The sequence below is a fragment of the Bos taurus genome, chromosome 2, assembly GCF_002263795.3.
Source record: "Bos taurus isolate L1 Dominette 01449 registration number 42190680 breed Hereford chromosome 2, ARS-UCD2.0, whole genome shotgun sequence".
NCBI classification, from domain to species: Eukaryota; Metazoa; Chordata; class Mammalia; order Artiodactyla; family Bovidae; genus Bos; species Bos taurus.
The window spans coordinates 53,496,539-53,519,912 of record NC_037329.1 but is presented as its reverse complement, the minus strand read 5'-3'; the positions used below and the strand labels follow the sequence as shown (position 1 = coordinate 53,519,912).

Here is a 23,374-nt window from a genome sequence, read left to right as displayed (position 1 = left end):
GTGCATGTATACTCAGATCCCCATATAGAGAGTTGTGAAAGGATGTTGCATTTTGGAAACTTCAGCATTGCTGGCATATAGAAGAAAGACGGATGAATGGAACTGAGAAGGTGGTTGGAGGATAATGAAAAGAAGCCTGTATACTCTGCTAAGGTATTTGTACATTATTCTGTAGATAATAAATTTTCTAGAAGAACTATTTTTGAGATATATATCTTAGAAAAAAATTGAAAACACAGAGAATTAATTGAAATGGTTTTTCCTGTGATCAGAAGAAACAGCATGGAGAGGAATTCAGATTAGAGAAAATAAGAACTCGAATGAGACTGTGGTCTAGTTCTAGAATTTGTGGCTGTTGATGGAAAGTGGAGAATTAAGAAAATAAGGAGAATAAAGGAGGTAAAGAAATGATTAGCCAAGATGAGCAATAGAGAAAGGGGGCCAACTCTGAGAAGACAGTGATTTCACAGAGTTGTCTGTGCTACATCCTAATGATAGAAAATAGAGTTCTGGGGGCAAGAAACCACTGGGAAGTTAGCATATTTATAAGTGATGGATCAGATCATAGGTAAGAACAAAACCCAAAGAACGCTTATAAGCTATGAGAAATAATAAAGGTCTAGAACTATAAACCAAGGATTACTAACATTTGAGAAATGGGTTTCCCTGGTGGCTCAGTTGGTAAAGAATCCACCTGCAATACAGGAAACCAACTGCAATGCTGAAGACCCAAGTTCAGTCCTTGAGTTGGGAAGATCTCCTGGAGAAGGAAATGGCAGCCCACTCCAGTGTTCCTGCCTGGGAAATCCTATGGACAGAGGAGCCTGGCAGGTTACATTCATTGGGGTCACAAGAGTCAGACATGACTTAAAAACTAAACCACCACCATCACCACCACCAAGAAATGGGATGAGGAAGTGAAGTCAGTGAAAAAAAAAACAAGCAAACAAACAAAAAAAAAAACAGAGAATGCAACATATAAAAAGTGAAGAATTTGGAGAGAAAATGTCTTAGCTTGAGAGACAAAGAGTTTTAAGGAGAAGAGCCAGCAGCATTTCATATTACAGAGTTCAGCTGGAATGTTTATAGGTGAGAAAGCATCAGACTGTTTCTGTTGACCTTAATGGTTAAGACATTGTGAAGAGAATGGAACAAGAACAGAGAACGTAACTACAGGAAACTCTGAAGAATCCTGTTCATCACAGAAGGAAATGGGTGAGGCTGAGAAACTGTGAAGTTGTGGCTCAGTGCTTGCTTTCTTCTGTTTTTTTGTGTTTTAAGCAAAAGTGACCTCAGTGTGATTATAGGCTAAAGGATATAATCTACTTGAGAGAAAATAAGGGATGTAATCGGATGGAAATAAAAACTGCCGAGGAAAACCCTTGGGATGAAGAATGAGCATCTCTTCCCCTGAGGAAAAGCAGGACGTGCCTTATGAGTTGTTCGTGCACTATATGGCAGACAGACCAGGTGCTTTTGATGCTCATAGATGTCACTGTCATGCTCAGACATGGGACTTCATTAGACATAGGGACAAAAGTCATAGACCCAGGTTGAGAAGTCTGGAATCCAGAAATCAAAGTAGGAAATGAGGAAACAAGGAAGAAATAGAATGTGTTAATTCTCATTTTTAGACCTAAAAAGGATGTTAGGTGGCCTAGTAGGAGAAAAGGATAGGTATGGAGGGGAGGCAGTGTTCAAGGACTTGGGATTTGGAGTCAGATAAAAATGAATCCATATCTCAGCTGAGGCCCTTATTAAGTGTATGAGCTAATGCAATAAACTTAACCACTCTCTGCCTCAGTTTCTTCACATGTCAATTAAAGGCCATGGCGTTAACTTCATAAGATTGTTGTAAGGAAATAAAGAAGTTGATATAAAACTTTCAGAGGGAAGACATATAGAATATATTCTGTTTGTTCATTTTGATTAGACAGACTAACTATGAAAGTGGGGAGAATGGTGAATGTTCTAGCACAAGGGCTCTATGACCTCTGTGAATTACGAGTAAGCCATTTGGTGGGATAACTTGAAAAAGGTACAGCTTTGTAAGAGAGGTGCCATTCAAAAAATAGAAACTGACTAGGAGCACATAAAAATTCTGCAAAGCACTCATAACATTAGTCTTGGCAATGATTTCAGGGGTATGTTAAATGTCCTTATCACAATGATAGTGATGAAAGTGTCTCTGCATAGAGTCAAAAGCCCAGCTTAAGTAGATGGCCATTGTTTGCAATGTTACTATATTGAGTAGTCAAGTCATTTCCATAAATTTGAGGAATATGAAGGGGATTGTAGAAGAAGAAAACGTGGATGAGAGAGTGGAGTGAATCATCAAATGATGGAGAGAGAGGGGCAGGTTGAATTGCCTGCTGAATCAGGACACAGATATGGACATGAAAGGAAGTGAAATCCAGGGCTTGACACGGGGAGAACACCAAAAGGTCTGCAGATTTCAGTAACCTCTAAACCAAGCATGACAGGGTGGGAGTAAGAATGACTCAGAAAGCGGGATTTGTTAAGCAAAAGTCAGAATGAAGATTATTAACCATGGAGAAAAGGTGAAGCAGTGAGCTCATGAAGAACATAAGATATGGGTCAAAGTCATATGAGTGAGCACTAGGAGGTGACTAAGAGTAATGGACAGAGCAAGCAAAGCAAAAACTCACAAAACAAAGACTGCTTAACCAGTAAACCAAACATAAGCCCTAACTGGTATAAAATTGGAAATTTTAAAACGCCCAAACCTTCCTTCCAAAGCATAAACCTTAATTGCACCTTGGTATTTTCATTTATTAATTTAGTAAATATTCATTGAACAACAGTTAGTTACCAGACGTGGTTCCATACATTGGAAAAATAGTGGAGGAAAAGGCAAGCAAGTTCCCAGCTCAGGGAATTAAATTCTAGTGGGAGAAAAACAGACAGCATAAAACTATGTATATTAATTCAACTAGGAAGAGATCTATGGTGAAATTAATACTAACACATATATATGGAATTTAGAAAGATGGTAACAATAACCCTGTGTACCAGACAGCAAAAGAGACACTGATGTATAGAACAGTCTTATGGACTCTGTGGGAGAGGGAGAGGGTGGGAAGATTTGGGAGAATGGCATTGAAACATGTAAAATATCTTGTATGAAACGAGTTGCCAGTCCAGGTTCGATGCACGATACTGGATGCTTGGGGCTAGGGCACTGGGACGACCCAGAGGGATGGTATGGGGAGGGAGGAGGGTGGAGGGTTCAGGATGGGGAACACATGTATACCTGTGGCGGATTCATTTTGATATTTGGCAAAACTAATACAGTTATGTAAAGTTTAAAAATAAAATAAAATTAAAATCATGAAAATAGAAAAAAAATAGGTAGAGAGTTATCAGTAATATTGGGATGCCACTATTTTATATACGACAGTCAGAGAAAAGACTTCTGACAAGGTGACATTTAGCTAGGATCTGATGGAGAAGGAGTCGGCCATGTGAAGATTGGGAGGTATTCCAGGTAAACAGGTGGTGTAAAAGCCCAGTGGGAAGATCAAGTTTAACAGAGAAAGACAGAAACAAGATCAATATGTCTGTACTAGTCTAGTGAGAAAAGCCTCTCTTTTCCCTAAATGTTTCATGTTTTAACATGAATATGATCACACTGTATATTCAATTTTCAAGAACAACATAGTAGATAAAAACAGACTGAAGGGGCGCTGCTAACACTCAAATACTGACTCCTCCTTTCCTACATGTGTTACCTTGGTAAAGCTTACCAAACCACTCTGACACATTTTCTTACCTGTAATATGATAATAATAATAGTACTTACTTCATACAGGTGCAATAAGAATTAATAGCCATAAAACACATAGAGAAATGTTTGGCCCATAAAAAGTGCTTCTTATGTAAAATCTTTTCATTTTTTATTCCTGATTGCATTATGTGGGACAGATAGTCTTTTTTCTTACATATGCTTATTGATGATTATTTCTATTGGTTCTGAGTGTCCCATAATTCAAGTAACTGTAGAAACGGATTGCTCTTAATTTCTCTATGTCATAAATCACTTGACAATAAACATCATTATCATACTTTAAGATTTTCCACAGCAGTGATCACCTGGGTTGTGGAGTATGGGAAAATAGTAAAAGTATTTCACTGTCTGAAGCATTCATAAGAGCCGTGCTCATCTTGATTAGTTTTCCATGGAATTAACCTCCAAATAACAAAAGAAAGATACGCTGTCAACTGATGCTTTGCCAACTGAATTTATCCTGAAGGAGAGCTGTGCTTGGCCTGTACAATGTTTCCAAAAAATTTTTATTGAGGTGCCAAAACTCAAGAAAATCTCAAATTTTACTATTAAAAACTACTTATTTCTGGCTTGTTCTGAAAAATAATTTATTTACTGTAAACTAGTAGAACATAGTGGGTAAGAGGCAAAACTTGTGGATAGATTTCTTATAATATTTTTTTTACTATTTATTCATAATTTTATGTTTTAACCTTAAGTTCATAATGTTAAAAATTATATAAAAATATTATAAGCTTTGTATACTAAAAACTTAAAGTATTCTTTTGAAAATGGCTTGAGAAAATGGAACTTAATCTCTAGGAAAACCTGGAGTTCCAGCTCACAACATATAAAAATAGTTGGAATCTTTGAAATGTGGCTTTAAATAACTTTCTTTAACAACAGTAAAGAAATTTTCCATACAGGTAAGTTTTTATTTTAATGTTCAGAGTTATGCAGATTTAAATTATGTACGTATGATGCACTTGAACTAAATGAAAATATGAAGAGACAAATATAGAGGACATTCCCATTAATTGATTATTATGAATTACTGAGGTAAAAACAGCATTTAAGTAACACCCACATTGTACTGTGTAAAAGGAAGCACATGCCATAATCTATTTGATCTAAATTAAATTGACTAAATACAAATGTATGAATATATATTACACTTATGTGTATAGTCTTAAAAGACAGAAAAGTGAATTCTTAAAAGCCATACAATTGATCTTTTAAATTTATGATTTTTTCCTTTTTTTAGCTTTCTTGAGATATAATTGACAAATAATATTGTGTAAATTTAAGTTGTATTGTGTGGTGGTTTGATATACATGTACATTGTGAAATTATTGTCACACTAAGATTAGCTACTAAAAATATTCATTACCTCACATAGTTACCTTTCTGTGTGTGTGTATGTGTGGTTATAAATTTTAAGATCTATTCTCTTTAGTAATTTACAGTCATCATGCTGTATATTTGATCCCCAGAACTTATTCATCTTATAACTGAAAATTTGTACCCTTTAGCAAATTTATTCCCATTACCCCAGTGCATGGTAACCACCCTGTTTCTATGAGTTAGACTTTCAGACTCTGCATGTATCTGAGATCAAGAAGAATTTGTCTTACCGTAACTGACTTACATACACATATATTATATATGGGCTTCCCTGGTGGCTCAGTGGTAATGAATCCGCCTGCCAAACATGAGTTTGATCTCTGGGTGGGGAAGGTCCCCTGGAGAAGGAAATGGCAACCCAATCCAGTATTCTTGCCTGGGAAATCACATGGACAGAGGAGCCTGGTAGGCTACAGTCCACAGGATCACAAAAGAGTCAGATATGATTTAGCCACTAGACAACAAAGCAACAATATTTTATATGTATATATATATATATATATATATATAAACATTTTCTTTATACATTTATCCATTGATAGGTTGACAGACACATCATTTCCATGTCTTGGCTATTGTAAATAATGCTGCAGTGAACATGAGTGTGAGAATATCTATTTGAAACTGGAAAAGAGAAAGAAGAAAGCCTTTATGCCATTAATATATAGCTATTAAATCAATAACTTATTTTTTCTGACATGCATCACCAGTGTTGTGTGCTTTTTCTTCTTATTACATTTTTGTTTACAGAAAACTGGGAACAAACCAGAAAGTGTGGATTTGTGTGGGGCACATATTGAGTGGGCCAAGGAAAAATCAAGCAGAAAGAATGTCTTTCAGGTAAGAATGTTACATAGATTCAAATTGTTCCTATTCTTTCTAAATCTTAGCTCTCCTGGGTAATCAAAACAAGACTACCTTGTTAAGATGTTTTCATGAGCTTGAACTAGCTGTGCAGAGGTCATTGTGAAAAACTGGCTTCTCTTCCTGTCAAATTTTGGTTGTTTGTTGTTTTTCCCTGGTGACTGGTTGCTATCTAAACACAAAATGTTTATTGTATGGTGATTAATTATATACCCAAAAGTCATTGACTTTTACAGTGTATTTGATAGCTGCTTGGGATTCAAACCTAGAATGCTTGGCTTACATAGATTTAGTGTAGGATTTTCAGAAATAAACAAACTAAGATTCACTAATTATGATAAACTATTTGCATTCACTGCCATTCCTGCCTTCCAGTCATAAATTATATTTACCAGTGCAACTTGGGGGATGGAGAGAGCTGAACAGTTATAGAAATCAGTGTTTTCAAATTATATAATTAATTTTTTTGAAAAAATAACTGATTGATATTTCAATCATGCTGCTTTGAATGGAAAGAACCAGATGAAATCCTTCAAAGAAAGGAAATGGGAAAACAATATTTCATGTATGATTTTACTAAAATCCCTTTGGCAATTAATAACTTCAGATTACAGAAGTTGATCTTTTTTCTGTATTTATATGACATTTAATTTATTTTTAGATATCCAAAGTAACCCAGAACTTTATAGGTTTGTTTTAGAATTTACATCATTTAGTAGGAACTAAATCATTATAATTATTGTATTAAATGTATTCTAAGACCATTTTAGCCCTTAAAGAAAAATCAACTCTATTCTTAAATGCATCACTAAAATTAATGTATAGGGTCTTATAGAAGAATAGGTAGGTGACATTTCTTATCTGATCTCTCATTGGGAAGAAGAACCTGATGTCCAGTTTGTTTTTGCATTTTTCAGATGCTTAATCAGGTCTAGCCAAATAATTTGGACTCATAGTAATTAAAAAAACGAAAAAGCAAAAAAAAACACTTTCAACATATTATGGAATAACTTATTTTTTCTGATTATAGTTGAATTCTGTTTAGGCGTTCATTTTCATAGGGTAGAGTTTTTGCTTTTGTTTTTGTTTTAACCCAAAGAAGAGGAAGAAGGAAAGAAGGAAGGAAAGAAGAAAAAAAAAAGGAATAAAATATAGAAAACTAAAAATATTTGCCAAGAAATCAAAGGACTAAAACCAAAAGTGATTAGAAGGTGAATTTACAGAATCAAGAAGTAAAATTAAATTGTGCTTTGAAGTGAGGAATTGTGGATCAGTGGTATATTCTCTCTCCCAATTTCTTGCTTTTTTAATTCTGCTGTAAGTAAGAAAATTTGGTGTTATAATCCTAGCCTCTATGACAACATAAATAATTAGTATGGCTAGTTCTGAACTGGATAAGGTGAATTAAGGGGTTTAGTTTTATTATGTGTTGTTAGTTTAGCATCCTAATTACCAATGTTGCAAAATAAAGATGTTAAAATTTGATATTGACATAATTCCTAGATAATAGAAACAAACCGTCAGAGTTGAATTAAGGACGACTTTTTTAGTTTCTTCTGTTAACCTTATAGTTACATTAGTTCACAAATGAGGATGATACTCAAATATGAATGATGTATACAGGCTGTGAATATAGAAGAAAAATATCCAAGTATAATTTTACAAAGCTATGAATGTAATATGTATAGATATATATTTAAACCACCTGTACTGATAATATGCATCATCCTAACATTTTCTGAGTGTGACTAGCTACCTCTGTTATAATATTTTACTCATTTTTCATATTTCTGAATGTAGATACTTCCAAAAATATTAAAACTATTCTCATTGTATTAGTTTTCCAGAGGGGAAAATCTTACCAGCTAGTTTTGTCTGTAAGGTACCTGAGTAGTTCAGGGGACTTCGGTTTTCTTACGCCTAGGTTACCGGTTTCTGTCTTGTACCCTTTAGTTTAGAAAAACAAGAAGTAATGATAAGGATGTTGTGAATAATAAAACTAAAGAAAGATTAAGATTTCATTTCCTGCTTCATTCTTTTTAGGCTGAATCATGTGGTTTTCTTGTCATGCTGAAATCTTTTCATCACCTAAACACATAAGCTTAGGTAAAATTTACTAATTCCTATCCATAGTGGCAACCCATGAAAGTAAGTCTTTTGAGAGGAACAATATAAATAGCTTTTATAGTTGTTAATGAAAAAACATCAGAAAGGATTTGCCAGAGAGCTAAATCTAGATGACTTGCATCAATATTTGATTAGGTACATTAGCTGGTATAACTCTCAAATGATCAGAATAAACATGATTATATCTCAAAAACATGGTACTAAGGTATTGTTGGGTGTGTGAGTGTGTGTGTACAAGGGTTTCATTACCTACAGAATAATGAAGCATTTCTTCCTGACTGAAAAAGACCATCACAGCTTTAGCTGATGTGCTACATCAGAAATAGCTTTAGAATTCCAAGTTTGAATTAGGCATGGTGTTCAATCTCAGTCTATGAATTATAGATTACAGATATCTAATGACTATTGAGATTTTTGGTTCAAGAAAAATCAAAGAAGAGCAAAATTAGAAATAATTTAAAATTTGAAATCTGTCATGAAAAAGTTGATGGATTAGCAATTATATGGCACATAATTACGATGTCTCTAGAGAAGATGAACTTAAAATGAAGAGAAAAGCAAACAAAAAATCACATGCCTAAGATATGCTTGAAAGACTCAAAAGCAAACATTTGTGACACAAAGAATGGAAGGATTTCATCTGTTTCCTTCGTATATGTCATTTGGACATTTGAGTTGTTCATTTCCTTCTTTGTATTAAAAGTCAGATTCTTTTCATAGTCTTATTAAAAACTCTTGATATAGATTCATTCTTATTTGATTGGTACATGATAGCATAACTGTGACAGCATTAATTAATTAGATTTCTTATTCAGCTACTCTTAGTAAATCACAATGATGCTCACTGGCTGAGTTCAAGAACATCTGCCTATTTTATAATAGAACAGTTTTTCCTAATTGACTTTAATAATACATAACATATTTTTTAATTATTAACAACTTCTGTTATAAAGCATACTTAGACAAATCATAATGTATTTAAAAAGTATAATTGTATATAGATGTATGCATATATGATGTATACGTCAATGTGTAAATCCACATCTAATAGCTTGACATTAGGAAATAGAGTGATTCTTCCCATACACTTGTTCTTCTCACACACTAACACTGAAAGACGTATTGCACTTATTAAAAAAAAAAGGTCATACATATTCTAAACTAAAGTAGTAAATGTTCAATGCTTCTAACTTTTGTTCAATTCTTCGTTTAGCATAATTGTCAAGGACCGTCGCAAATCTGATGTAGCTTGAGAAAGCATTTAGCAACTGAATGATTTGAAATGAACTGTGGTACAAGTTTTCTTAGTTAAGAGCAACACTAGGTCTTCATCAGGGAAAGAATGAATAAAAAGATTTATGTTCAAATCACATGTTTTAAACATTCCTGCTAAGTGCTAGTTTGCTCTTTGGTATTTAGCCTGAAATTTAAAGCACTGAGGATTAAAAGGATTACAACATAATCTTAAATAATCCTAAATGTCATTTACAGAGAGGGAGTTGTAATAACTAAATAAAACCATGTGAAAGGATGGCAGTGTTGTCAGGCGGCATCTGTAACATGAGTGGTGCTTCTTCACCTTCTTCTCTTTCCTCACGGGTACATCAAGCATTTACAAAGCTTTTTAACAGAACATTCAGTTGGGAAAATGGTTGCAAAACAATTTATAACAATAAGTAATTTTTAAACTTCTGATATCTTCTTGTTTCAAAGTAGAAGGAAAATTTTCACTCAGATTTCCTTCCTTCTTTTGAACATACAACTCTCTGAGCTAAAGGTTTGTAAAGTCTGGGACAAAGGAGTTCACGATATTGCTCTCAAATAATTAGATAATTCGCCTCTAAAACATTCCCAACCTCTAAGGAGCTGCCCCCTTGTTAAATATGATGGTCCCAAGCACTGTAATTAATCCAATGCCTTTTAATTCAGTACTAGAATATTCTTTAATCCTGTCATGTAAATTAATTTTGCCTCCCCAAAGAATATACAAATGTAGAGACTATATCCTATACTGGTTTTTTAAACCACAAGACTGGATATACCTTTTAACCAGCGCTATGGTTACTATTAAGGCTAAAATTGAATTTTTAATAAAAACATAAAATTCACTGTCATAATTTTTTTTTTTAAGAAATTGTGTCCACTATTATAGGCTCTGTACTCCAAGATGATTTCTGAGTGTCAACTCCAGTCACTTTTTAAAATGAGGGTAAAGAATAGGAAATATACTGTTTTCTTGGTCCTTTTCATTACACCAGTAGGTGATTACTCATTTGAAATAATTAAACCTTTTCTTGGAGCTAGAAGTGACTAGGTCTCAGTTTTTCTCAGTTGCCTTTCAAATAAAATTAAAAATAAATGCACCCATAAACATGTAACAGGCTCATCTACACATTACATGTTTTAAATAAGATATTTTTACTCTTAATGAATTATGACCGATTAAAACTTTATCAATTGCCTGCTTTTAAGACAGAAAAAATTAAATGACTCAAGATGAAAGTCTGTTTTTCCCCCCCTTCTACCACCAGTTTATTACCTCAACAAAAATCATGATCAAATTTCTTGGATCTGAGATTCTTTTTTTAATGTATAAAAATATCTCAAGGGAGCAGGTTCTGTCCCTAGAAGTAAATCTCGGAATAGATTTATCATTAGTTGTATTTCTTCTGTGACTTTGGATGGAGTCTTCTGGCTATAATGTATATTCAACATATTCATGTAATATTGTCCATGGATATGCTTTACATTTAAACATAATTTGATTGCTCTTCCTGATCTGAATATGTCTTAGCTTAAAATCTTTAAGTACTACTTAAGTTTATTAATGCAAAGATAATTTAATAATATCTTGGAAAATGTCATTTTAAGCCAAAAGGAAAACTACTGGTATTTTGCTTTTATCCATTTCCTTCTGTTAAAACTGATGGTTTAAAATAAATCTGAGCTTTTACCAATTTTCTCTTTCATTTTTCAATGCTTGTAGTTAGACTAAATGCAAAAGGATGATTCTTCACATTCATATATGCATTAGATTTCGAGTAAAGCTGGTTTCACTTTAGAGAATTACTCACAGTATCTTAAAAGGCATGGCATTAAAAATAAACCAGAGTAAGAGCAGCCTTAATGTCTCATACAGTTTTTTTCCCTTTCTTGCTTGTCCCCAATCATTTTATCTACCTATTAGATATTCATCCATCATTCAGAAGGTGCAGGGGAGAGAACACAGGAGTCTAGGGACGTGTGTTCCAGTTTTGGTGCTGTCAGTTGTAACTTTAAGTAGAACCCAGGGTAGGATCCCTCCTTCAGCTTACAGCTTGTCACACCAAAGAAATAAGAGATAAACTTTAACTCACCTGCCTCCTGTCTGTGTTAAGGTTAAAATGAAGCAGTCCTGTATTTGAAAGCAACTTCAGAAGATTGATTTTTAAGATAAATAAGATTGGGTTGAATTCATCATCTAACCACATCATCTCACAGTGCATTGAGAACAGTTCCAGATGTGGATTTGGGAAGAATATGGGTAGGAGAGGTAGGTCTCTCTGAAATACGATTCAGGGTCTCTGCTGCGCACATATTCTCTGTACTGCCTTGTGAACTTAACCAGGAGAAGGTGAAATGCACCACTGAAAATCTCTTCATTCATTGTCTAAGAATACGTGTTCTCAAACTGAGATTATTTTTAGTATCCTAGTCTATAAACAAAGAGTATAGTTAATGTAATATTTAATCAATGCAAATTATTTAATTAATGTCATATCCCAGTTAACACTTTAAGAAAAGCATTTTGGCTGAAAAGCCTCTACCAAGTTACTAAGAGGATCTTGAAAAAGGGAACTTAGAAACAAGTGCAACAACTATGCCCCCAAATAAGAGACAATAGTAAATCTTTTTATTCTGCTGATGAGATACCAGGACATTTTTTTTCCCTGATTGAAGGGGAAGAGCGAATTATTTTTATGATTTTGACTTCATTTTTGCCAGTGGGATTGCACAGAAGAATTTTGATGAATGCAATGAGATAATTTTTCATAATTGGGGACTTGATTTAAGAATATTAGCATATAGGAGTGTGTAAATTTCACTGCAAAGGAGAGAGTCTGGAGGCAGGAAATAAAGATTGCAAGACCTCAAGGTGAGACTCAGAGTTAACAACCTGACTGATGAAAAGAGAAATAGAAAGAAGTCCATGGATAGCAAGTAAATCCCTCAAATGAAAAACACAACTATTTGTTCAGCCCGTGCTACTTGGGAACCACTGTCTGTTTTTTTTGTTTTGTTTTGTTTTTTCTGATTCATCTTTTCAGAAATAATAAATATGTCTGGAAAAAAAAACAGATATAATCTAAAGTATAGAGTTAAAATACTAATAATGTGAGTGTGTCATCAAAGAAAATAATAGGAAGCTTATGTTGACTGGTTATGCCATGAGGCTTGGTAGTCTAAGATATGGACTCATTTGCACAGCTTCTGTGTTATACTATCAGCGGGTACAATGCTATCACACTTTCTTCATTTGTTTTTAAGCTATCATCAGAGTAGAATGCTACTGGTTGAGAGTAAAGATTGACAATAGCCACACTAGTAAGTTTCAGTCCAAAATTAAGCAAGAGAACCAAGATTTTAAGGTTCCAAAATAAAATAAAATTAGTCAAAATTTAAAAAAAAGAAAAAGAAAACGTCAGTGTGGCTTGTTATACTTCTAATGTTTTAGCAAAAGGATAGGTGTGTATTACCTAAGGGGCTGGCTCCATCTGCTCAAAGATAAGAGTTGTCCATTTGGAATAAATTCTAGAGTTTAGTTTGACACCAAGCTAAATGCAACATGCTGTTCTTCATTTGTTGACATCATGATTTACATCCCCTCCTCTTATGAAACGTGCTCTGTTTCTTAATGTTTTGGTCCGACTGGTGTGTTGGTCACTGATCCTTACATGGGCTAACAATGCAGGTCCCCATGATCACAGAACCAGAGTGTGGCTAACTGAGTTACGTGGAATCAAACCTAGGACTTCATGATACCCACCTGAGCAAAAGCCACCAGTGCCAATGAGGGATTTCATGGTATCAAATCAGAATCATTAAGCGTTACTGTTTTTCCACTTGTAATTTTCACCTTGTTAAGTACAAAAGATTACATTGATCCTAGCAAGACAACATTCAAACCAACTGATTCCCTTTTTATATCTGTTTCAAAGTTTTTATTTTGTATTTTAAAGGAGAGAAGCGATATTTGTTTCATGATGAATATGGGTTTGTTTTCTTTTCTTTTTTTTTTTAAATAGCAAGCAGACTTCTTCCGGAAGAAGGAAGGATTTAATCCCTGAAGTTGGTACATAATAGATGGGGTCAGTGGGTGGTATCATATTTTATAGCTTGTCCATAAGGATGACACAGGGTGAAATAAAATTGAGTGCTTTTGGATCGTACAGGATCACTGGCAGATAAATAGTTGATGTCATTCAATTTTTAGAAACATAAGATAATGAGGCTGGATCTGAAGGCAAGAGAATATATATTCACAGCATTTATATACCATAAGCCACTGAGCAGGAGAAAAATCTGGGCAGTGGTGAGCAGAACTCTCAAACCTCAGAGCTGTATTTAAAGCAATATAGGAAAATAACAAAGCAAGCATCCATAAACAAAGGTTTGAAATGTACACAAGGACAAAAATTAACCAAGGTTAAAATGAAAGAAAATGCCAGTGTTCATAGAGAACTGGAGAAGCCACTTGTAGAGTCTATGCAGTCTCTATATATATGAGGTAAATATGCTACTAAAAATTTAGTAGAAAACAAATATTCAAAACCGAAGCTATGAACACTCCAGGACAGTTAAAGAGTTTCGGTATTTAAAGAAGAGAGGAGGCTGCTCTTTTATCTTAACAAAACAGGATGTTGAGAGATGACCTAAGTGAAAGGATGAAATGAAATGCCTGATGCCTGGGAGGAATCAGGAAGGAAGCTGTTTAAACTGTTTTCAGATAACAGATCAGTATGCGGTGATTTGAACAAGGAAGGGGCATTCACTTTTAAGGAAGGTTTAGATGAATTTTTTTTTTAGTAGAAAGCTTGGCCTTCATCCTTGGCCTTCATCCCACCAGTTTGCCTAACATTTTATTTCCAGCACTAGGAGAAATTCTAAGTCTGACTTCCTTGGTGAACATGTGCAAACCAAAAAAATTTACAGTGGGAAAATTAACAAATGGTGCAAACAGCTCAAAAAGGGAAAGAAACACTGATATTGAGGATTCTCTTCCCAAGTAATATAGACCTTGATAATTTGAGGGGATTTTTAAAAACTTGAATTTGAACAATGCTTCTTTTTCTCACACCCATGATCATGTAGAATACAAGTTTCTGATATTTGAGATCTGTGATAGATTTTAAATCAAATCACGCAAAGGGTGGTTTCGAGTACGCCCTTTTGATGTGTAAGATGTACTGATGAGGGTGGCAGGAAATTATGTGAAACCCTTCTCTTTTGACAGCTACACTGGAACATTTACAACCACAGATGTTATTTGTCCATCAGAAAGGAAAATATTTGTTTCAAGCCACAGGCATTTTCTACCACGACATCAAAATGAAATTCGACAGCAATTTAATGTTTAATGTGTAAGAAAATAAATATTTTGGGGGGCTGTAATTCTAGAAAGAAAATAGATCCCGCAAAATATAACTAGTGACATGAAAAAAAAATGGCTGGCCTCATTACGAACAAATCTTTTACTAAAGTAAGGATTGTTCTATTATTAACAGAAAATCTTAGATGGACTGCACATAATGCTGCATTATTCATAAAAGCATTGCTGCCATCTGGTGGCGAGTTGGCGTTTCAACACCAACTTCGCTGATTTGATTTGGCTGGGTGCTCTGGCGAGGCGTTCAGTGGAGGGCTCGCTTTATGGAATAATTAAAATACAAACCTGAAATACCATGGCCCAGATGCCATTCATCTGATGGCAGTCCTTTCTCTGTCCTGTCATGGAATGGCGGGTTCAGGGGAGTCAATGACATACTTGTGTGATTTTTATCCTGAACATGAAAGTGTATGTTCCATGACTTCTTATGTAAGGAAGTTACTCTTGGCTGTTATTGACTGATGAATTTTATCAACACTCATTTCTGTTAGAAAATAAATATGTAGTCAAATATTAGGAAGATTTATTGAATCTAAATATATACTGTATTGCTTAAATAAGAATGTATGTGAGATACTATAATCCCTCTTTTGGATCCAAACATGAATTTTTTTTAAGTTACCACTCACTGAGTTTGATTTTGGAAATAACATAATTTACAGCGTCAAAAGAGAGAAATGTGTAGGGCTTCATAAAATTCAACATTTCTTCCCAGTCATTTGATTGTTATATTGAATAAATCTGATTAATTGTTAATGACTCAGAGACTTATGAAGTCATCTTTCTTCATGAATTTACAAATTAAATGACAAATACTCAGCTCATGCTACACTTTTTAAATAAAAAATAATATAGTTAAAATGTAATTTAAGAAATTTTGATGGTTCTTGAGCAACAGTGCATTAACACATTCTTAATCAGAAGCAATGAGATTATCTTTGCAACTTCAGGGTATGTTCTAAGTTTCTAATAACTGTAGAATGCCTCATTGTATGCAATGAGACTCCTGATCAATAAAGTGGATATTTATATAGATCACAAGTCTTTGAAGAGTATAGGAAATAATGAGTTAAAATTACCCCAGGAGGAAAGTTGAAATTCAATCCTGAGTTCTCAGGGATGATATTTAATAGTTAATACTCAATTTTTACCAGATATGTGCCTACATCTTTAAACCACCTTATAATTTAGTAAAGGTAACAAAATGCCATTGCACTAACTTGGGAGAATCATAATATCAAATGCATATTATCCTCTCCAAAAAAATAAAAACGTGTAAATGCCTATTTTTAAAGTAAGACTGTGGAATTTATTTTTAAATTCTTGGTTAAGATTTTCACTCTGTGACTGCATACTTGATATTACCCTTAATAATACCTACTTTTGCCACTTAAAATGTTTTCTTCCTCAAAATATTTAATTTGACTCATGGAAGAACATTGCTTATTTTCCCTGAGAAGACTGATTACTAAATTCCCTACCCCTCCTCTGTCTCTATTTAGGAATAGGTTGTGAAAAACAACAATAAAGCTTTACAAAGAAAGTGAAAATGATAATGATTATGCCCCAGTCTCTTCCATCCATAAGTATAAAATTTCAAGTAAATTATTTTCCTAATTATCTTGGATACAACCTATATTGGTTCTAATGGTTCCATAATAGAGAAATAGTAGTTACGGTCAGGATGCTCTAGGTTGTAGTCATAAGTTGCTAATGTTTGTTTCAATAACATTTGCCTTTGACAGCTTTTATAGCTATTTAACACTAAATTCCCATCCAACCAGGAGAATCATTCAATACTGTAATGAATGATGTCACCTTAAATCCTTTAGTACATAATTGCTAGATGTTACATTTTATAGCAGGGCATTTGATGGTGTATTTGTTTATGCTAAATTTTATGACAGTGACAGCTGTATCTCGGTGGAGGAATGGTCCGTTCCTTTCATAGGGAGCTAGGTTGGAATTCTCTTTAAGCAAAGAGTTTGGCCATGTATGCCCTCTGGTTAAGGCTGGGCTCCCCATCAAAGCAAAATTAGAGATTAGGAATTGAGTTGCAACTAGTTTATTTAGGAGATAATCCCAGAAAGCCAGAGTTCAAAACTAGCACCAGTGAAACAGAGTAGGATGAAAAGGCACGACAAGGGGCATTACTGAGTTGGGCAAAGTGGCTAGAATATCTGTCAGAATTTTCACCCAAGGATTAACAGGATGGTGCATTTGTTCATCAGCTTTTCATCCCTTTGGATTAGGACAGAATAGTATCTTTAAATCTTTTTGACTTTCAGACTGAATGTGTATATCTGTGTACCAAGAAGGCTCTTTCTAGTGTCCTACGTCATACACTAGAGAATATCTGTGGCAGAAAGGGAAAGACACATGGTATATGCTTGAGGTAAGATGCAGTCAGGACAAAGGGACTTGAAGCCCTTGCAGAACTGTTTACACCAGCTGCAGCTGGTGTCACAGGTAAAGCCCCGAGGGTGTGAGGCAGGACGCGAGAAGTATGTGATGCAATCCCCTCTGAAAATGCTCGAAGTGACTTGGACCTCAAGTTAACCAAGGTGGTGGCCGGCCTCAGTTTGTAAACAAGAGCTAATAAAAAAGTTGTTGTAGAAAAAGTTACACTCCTCTACCACTACTGTGTCTGAGGCCATATTTGATGTTCATCATCTACCTCTTCTGCCACTCATTCTAGATGTTCCTCACCTTGAGACCTGACAGATTTGAGCTCTTAATTTTTTGACATTTCCAGGCTTTGCTTGCTGCAGTAGACAGTTCACTGCTCTCACCGGGCACAGAAGCACCAATATACATCTCAATGAATTCCCTGAGTTCCTGAATCATTTCTCCAACTCCCACTGTACAGAAGCAACTTCACCTTTTCATCATAATAGGGCCAATTATCCTGATGAGTATAGCAGCTATTTTGTGTGCCTGTTGGTCCCCAGCTTGAGTAGCCCTTCTTAAACACCAGTGATTATAACTTTAAGTTCAATGATTCCATTACTATTTTTTGCCAAAAACAAACTCATCCCCCATCCCAAGAACAAGAATTTTTCATCTAGCCAAGCCAAGTTGCAAAAGTCAAAAGCATCAGTGCTGCAAATGGGTTTCTACAGGAGCTGCTCCTGCTTCTCTCTCTTGATCCTTAGACTCATACATTCTAACTATTATGGACACTATAACATGTATCAGATATTGATTCAGTGTGTATGTACTGCATCTTAGAATATAACACCCTAACCAAGCAGGGTCTTATCCCCAAGCTACCACCTTAACTAAGATTTTATGAAGTCATTGGTTATTTTATTAGGTTGATTGCTTCCAAATAGTATGTTGTTTAGTAAGAACAGTGGATCTTAAGGATCCACTTGCAAAGGAAGGGCTCTGATATAGTCAGTTTCTATCAGGTGCCCGGGTAGTCTCTTTGAAGGGTTCACTTGTGCTTTCGCTGCTAGAAGCCTGAGCCGATCAGCAGTGATAGGCATTATGTCAGCTTTGGTGAGAGGGAGCCATAGGTTGGGATCTGTGCATAGTCTCAATCTTTGCTACCATGGCCACTCCATTCATGAGTGTATTATACAAGCTCCAATTGGCTAAAGACAGAGGCCGTGTGAAAGTGTTAGCTGCTCAGTCACGTCTGACTCTTTGAGACCCCATGGACCGTAGCCCTTCAGGATCTTCTGTCCCTGAGATTATCCAGGAAAGAACACTGGAGTGGGTTGCCATTCCCTTCTTCAGGGGATCTTCCCAACCCAGGGAACAAAACTAGGTTCCCCACATTGCAGGCAGATTCTTTACCCTCTGAACCACCAGGGAAATCCAAAGATAGAGTTAGAGGATTTCAATTGATTAAGTCATCTAGTACACTTACTCTTGAAAGGTTGTTGTTGAATCACGAGAATACACCGGGATTCTTGGCCCCCGGAGGAGAAGAATTCAATCCGGGGCCAGAGACGAGGCTTGATCGCTCAGAGCTTTTGTGTAATAAAGTTTTATTAAAGTATAAAGGAGATAGAGAAAGCTTCTGACATAGGCATCAGAAGGGGGCAGAAAGAGTACCCGCTTGCTAGTGTTAACAATGAAGTTATATATTCCAAAGAATGTCTGGAGGTTGTAAAGACCTCATCAGACCTACTCCCATAATTTACATTTTAAGATTACAGAATTAGCCAGAAGGTTTAATCCAAAGACTGTCCTCAGGCAGGATACATTATTGTTATATAATCCTAAGGAATGTGGAGAAAGAAAAAAGTTGGTCCTTTCTTCCTCCTTGAGAATTCCAGACCCCTCTCTCCTTGGGGACCCCTGGACTCCCTATCAACCTGCCTAGGAAATGACTCTCTCACTCTGTGGTAGACGTTAAGACATTAAGTTGGAACCAATGATCTTCACGGCCTGTGCCCACTCCCGTTAAGTCCACTGACTTCTTTATCTTCAATCTTCCAGACTATTTCCTTCCAGGCCTCTGGCTGGCAAACAAAACCACTCTTTACTTTCTATAAATCAGTCTATGTGCTTACCTCAGGCTACCCTGCTCTCTACAGTTAACCAAACAAGTTCACTTCTTATATTTCTCCCCATGGAAAGATTTCTCCTCACCACTGGCCTACAGGGTCACCCAAGGGTAGGGCTGCGGTGCAGCTGCAGTCCATATTTTTGATGTCCAACAATGTACTGAAGTGACCTATTCAGGAATCGGGCTTGAGTGTTTTCATCCTTCATCAGCTGGCATTTAAGAACTTCCGTGAGGCCATAGGTGCAAGCTCAGGGAGAAGCACTAGCCCAACAGTGACAGATAGCATGGGGTTTTGAGCCATGTGTTCTTTGTATTTTTAATGTAATTTACTTAGGCCCTATGGGCCTGATTGGACCAAATTCTAAATATGGCATTGCCATTCATGGCTTGTTGCCCAAGATTATTAGTCAATGGATTTTACAATACCCAGCTCATCTTGGGAAGCTAAAGTCAAATCGACACTTGATGTCCTGTGATCAGGTGCTTAGTCTTTTTTCTGACCCAGTAACAGGCCGGGAATTACTTTTAGTTGGTGAGAATATCTTTACTAAAGGTGACAAAGTCTTCTTCCACAACCCTTGGGTCGTTGTTACGAGGCTTTTATTATAATCTGCCACAGACTCCACGAAGCATTACACCGTAATTTTTTATTGAATTTTCTGAGTCATATGATTCTAGAGTCAAAGAACTTGCACCATAGCCTGAGCTTGCTGCAGTCATTGCTAAATTATGGATAGCCAAGTGGGTGTGTGCCTAACATCCCAAAATACTCTTGCTGCCCAATGTACTGACTCACCTGAGGACTTGTGGTCATATCACTGTTCAAGAATATCTAAGAGCAGCCTAGATTCCTGATTGTAAACAAATCAATGATTATCATTTCAAGCCACTAAACTTTGGGTTAGTTTGTTACAGAGTAGTAGCTAATTGATACAAATAAAATTCAATGACCTGATTTCTATAAGAAAAAAATAATATATTTGAAAGTAAAATCCAACCAGTATAAAAGGCCTTTGGATAGGTTGTAGAGCCCCAGTTCATGGTGTCAGCTTCTAATATTAACAAGTACTAGTTCCTTTCACTGGAGAAGGCAATGGCACCCCACTCCAGTACTCTTGCCTGGAAAATCCATGGACAGAGGAGCCTGGTAGGCTGCAGTCCATGAGGTCACTAAGAGTCGGACACGACTGAGCGACTTCACTTTCACTTTTCACTTTCATGCATTGGAGAAGGAAATGGCAACCCGCTCCAGTGTTCTTGCCTGGAGAACCCCAGGGACGGCGGAGCCTGGTGGGCTGCCGTCTATGGGGTTGCACAGAGTTGGACATGACTGAAGCAACTTAGCAGCAGCAGCAGTTCCTTACACTCCAGTGCTCTTGCCTGGAGAATCCCAGGGATGGGGGAGCCTGGTGGGCTGCCGTCTATGGGGTTGCACACAGTCGGACACCACTGAAGTGACTTAGAAGCAGCAGCAGCAGTTCCTTACACTCCAGTGCTCTTGCCTGGAGAATCCCAGGGATGGGGGGGCCTGGTGGGCTGCCGTCTATGGGGTCGCACAGAGTCGGACACCACTGAAGTGACTTAGAAGCAGCAGCAGCAGCAGTTCCTTACAGGGTTGTAGAGAAAATGCAGGTAGTGGCATTTCATCTGGTCGTGCATCTTTTCTATTACTCACTTTGTTTATTGAAATAGCTGCCTAACAAAGTTAACTTCCAGGAAAGATGCCAGGTTACACAGAACCATACCAGAGCCTTAGAATCACTTTGGGCTTTCACCCAATGTTTTTGCAACATTAGGTGGAGACAACACAGTTTGGCTTGAAAAATTACAAGGGAAAAAAATCATAGCATATGCTCATGGGACAGTATGTTCAGAGTCTTCAAGAGAGTATCTTTCTTGGCCTCTTAAAAATCAGAGAATATTATATATCTATGCCATTAAAAAAAAAAAATAGTCTGGACCAACAAGACCCAGGGTTGTAACAGGTCATTGATAGGCCAGCAACTATAGAGGTTCTAACCCAGAATTTGAGCTGTAAGACATAGAGCAGATAGAACTACAGTTGGACAATCTAAATATAGCTGAAAAGTTTTGGCACTTCAAGAATTTCTGAGAGAAAGAAAAGAAATTTGATTTCTGTGCCTCTGATGGAAAAGCTTGCAGATGACCTAGGAAAATTATATTTGTCATATTTATATTGCAAATGGTATTTTTAAATTTGTTCCTAAAAGTTGAAAATGACCTTCCATGTTAAAAGACCATTAGTTAGAATAAAGCATGAAGTCCATATGGCTTTGCATTTTGGAATTAAATATTCTAGCTACTCCTTTAATTTTGAAAAATGTACAGATAAAAAATGTTATTTTTTTTCCTGAGAATTTTTACAAGATATTCTGGCTCAGAAATTATTTATTTGTGTAAGGTAAACATGTGATTCCCAGACCTGCCTTTATCAATATTAAGTTTTTGGTTTTGCTTTTTCTTCCTAAAATATGCAAATAAGAAGATTTAATTCATTTATGTCTTTTTTCCCTACCTAATTAAACCCAAAGATAAGCATGGTGTATTCAATGTTAAAGCTACATGATACTAAGAGTTATCTGTCTTGGATTAAAAATTTATTTGAATTCCTTAATTCAATTAAATTTTAGATTTTCAATAGTTTATTATTTCTAAATCTGTGTTAAGTTAACTTCAGGGACAAACACTGATGAAAAACAGGGAATAAAGTTATTCAGTTACATCAAAGTCTAGGTTTTAAACACTTTTTTGGTAGTTATTTTAGAAATTGTGCGTTCGATTACTAACTTTTCATCATACTGAGCGGAACTCCAGAATCTTGGAAAAAGTCAGTTTACAAAAATGTCTAATTTATGGTTAAGAAATTGAATAACAGTCAGCCATTTCCCATTTATTCCTATCATAGCCTTTGTTTCACTGTTTGTTTTAAATAATTTTACCACCCAATAAAAAATCCCATTTTGATAATAGGTATTACTTTATCTTCTAAAGTCAAGCAAAATTATTTTTTCCAGTGTAACACAAATCAAGTCAAGGTGAAAATTTCAGTAATCGGAGAAAGTAACTGAGCTATTTCTCAAACGCAAGCTCTATCTAAGAAAGTGAACTAATATTTAGGTTATGTAGAGTGCTTACTTGCTATTGGTGAGTAAGTAGCAATTCTACTAATTTTGCTGAAACTCCAGACAGGGTGAATAATTGAGGTTCAGTAATTGACACTGTAAGTAGCTAAATTGCTTATGCCATGATTTGAGAATGATATTCATATTTATTGTTTTCACTTAGCATATGAATCTGCTAAATTTACTTATTAAGGGTAAGTGTTTCTGAATTTTCTACTTTTGATGTTTCTAGGAACAGAGAAATGTCACAGGGATCACTTCTTAAATTAGCATTTGTGTAGCATTTCCATTTTACCAACAAAATCCTTATACTTAACTTTTTCCCCATAAACTTTGCTTAATATTCATTCATGTTTCCAAATAAATAGAATATATATCATAATTAATGAAGAAAATATTAACAGAATAACACAAAGGACAAAATGTCATCAGGGATTTGATTTACCATACTTCCATTTATGACCCCTCTCTCAACCAAGATTGGCTTTTGGAACACATGGCTCAGCTCTATACTGTCTTAATTCTGGGTACCGGGTTGAAGAAATAGCCTCTATCTGGAACAGATATGACAGGCATGGCATGCTGGCATTTAAGCTCCTTCTCAGAAGTAGTATATGTCAGGTTTGTCTTCATTTCATGGGACTAAAGAAGTCATGGAGCCAGGAGAACACACAGGTATAATCCTCACATGTGCAGGAGCACTGCAGGAGATGCACTAGTATAAGAGGTAGCTAAAAATAGAGCCTACCACAATCCCTTCACAACTAAATATTCAAATCACTTGGCCTAACCTGCTCAATCTAAAGGGTTGTTGTTGCTGCTTAAATGGAGTTAAATTTCATCAAGCCATTCTAGAGATAAAAAGCATTTAACATAATTGA

The 23,374-nt window shown here is 35.7% G+C and overlaps 1 protein-coding gene across 2 annotated transcripts in view; it reads left to right on the top strand.

The window, feature by feature from the left end:
• ARHGAP15 (Rho GTPase activating protein 15) overlaps nucleotides 1–23,374 on the top strand; it is a 698,504-nt gene that overhangs the window by 142,445 nt on the left and 532,685 nt on the right. For both annotated transcript variants that reach the window (XM_024977977.2, NM_001105003.2), the window contains 1 exon segment: nucleotides 5,942–6,031. In XM_024977977.2, coding sequence (XP_024833745.1) covers nucleotides 5,942–6,031 — 90 coding nt within the window.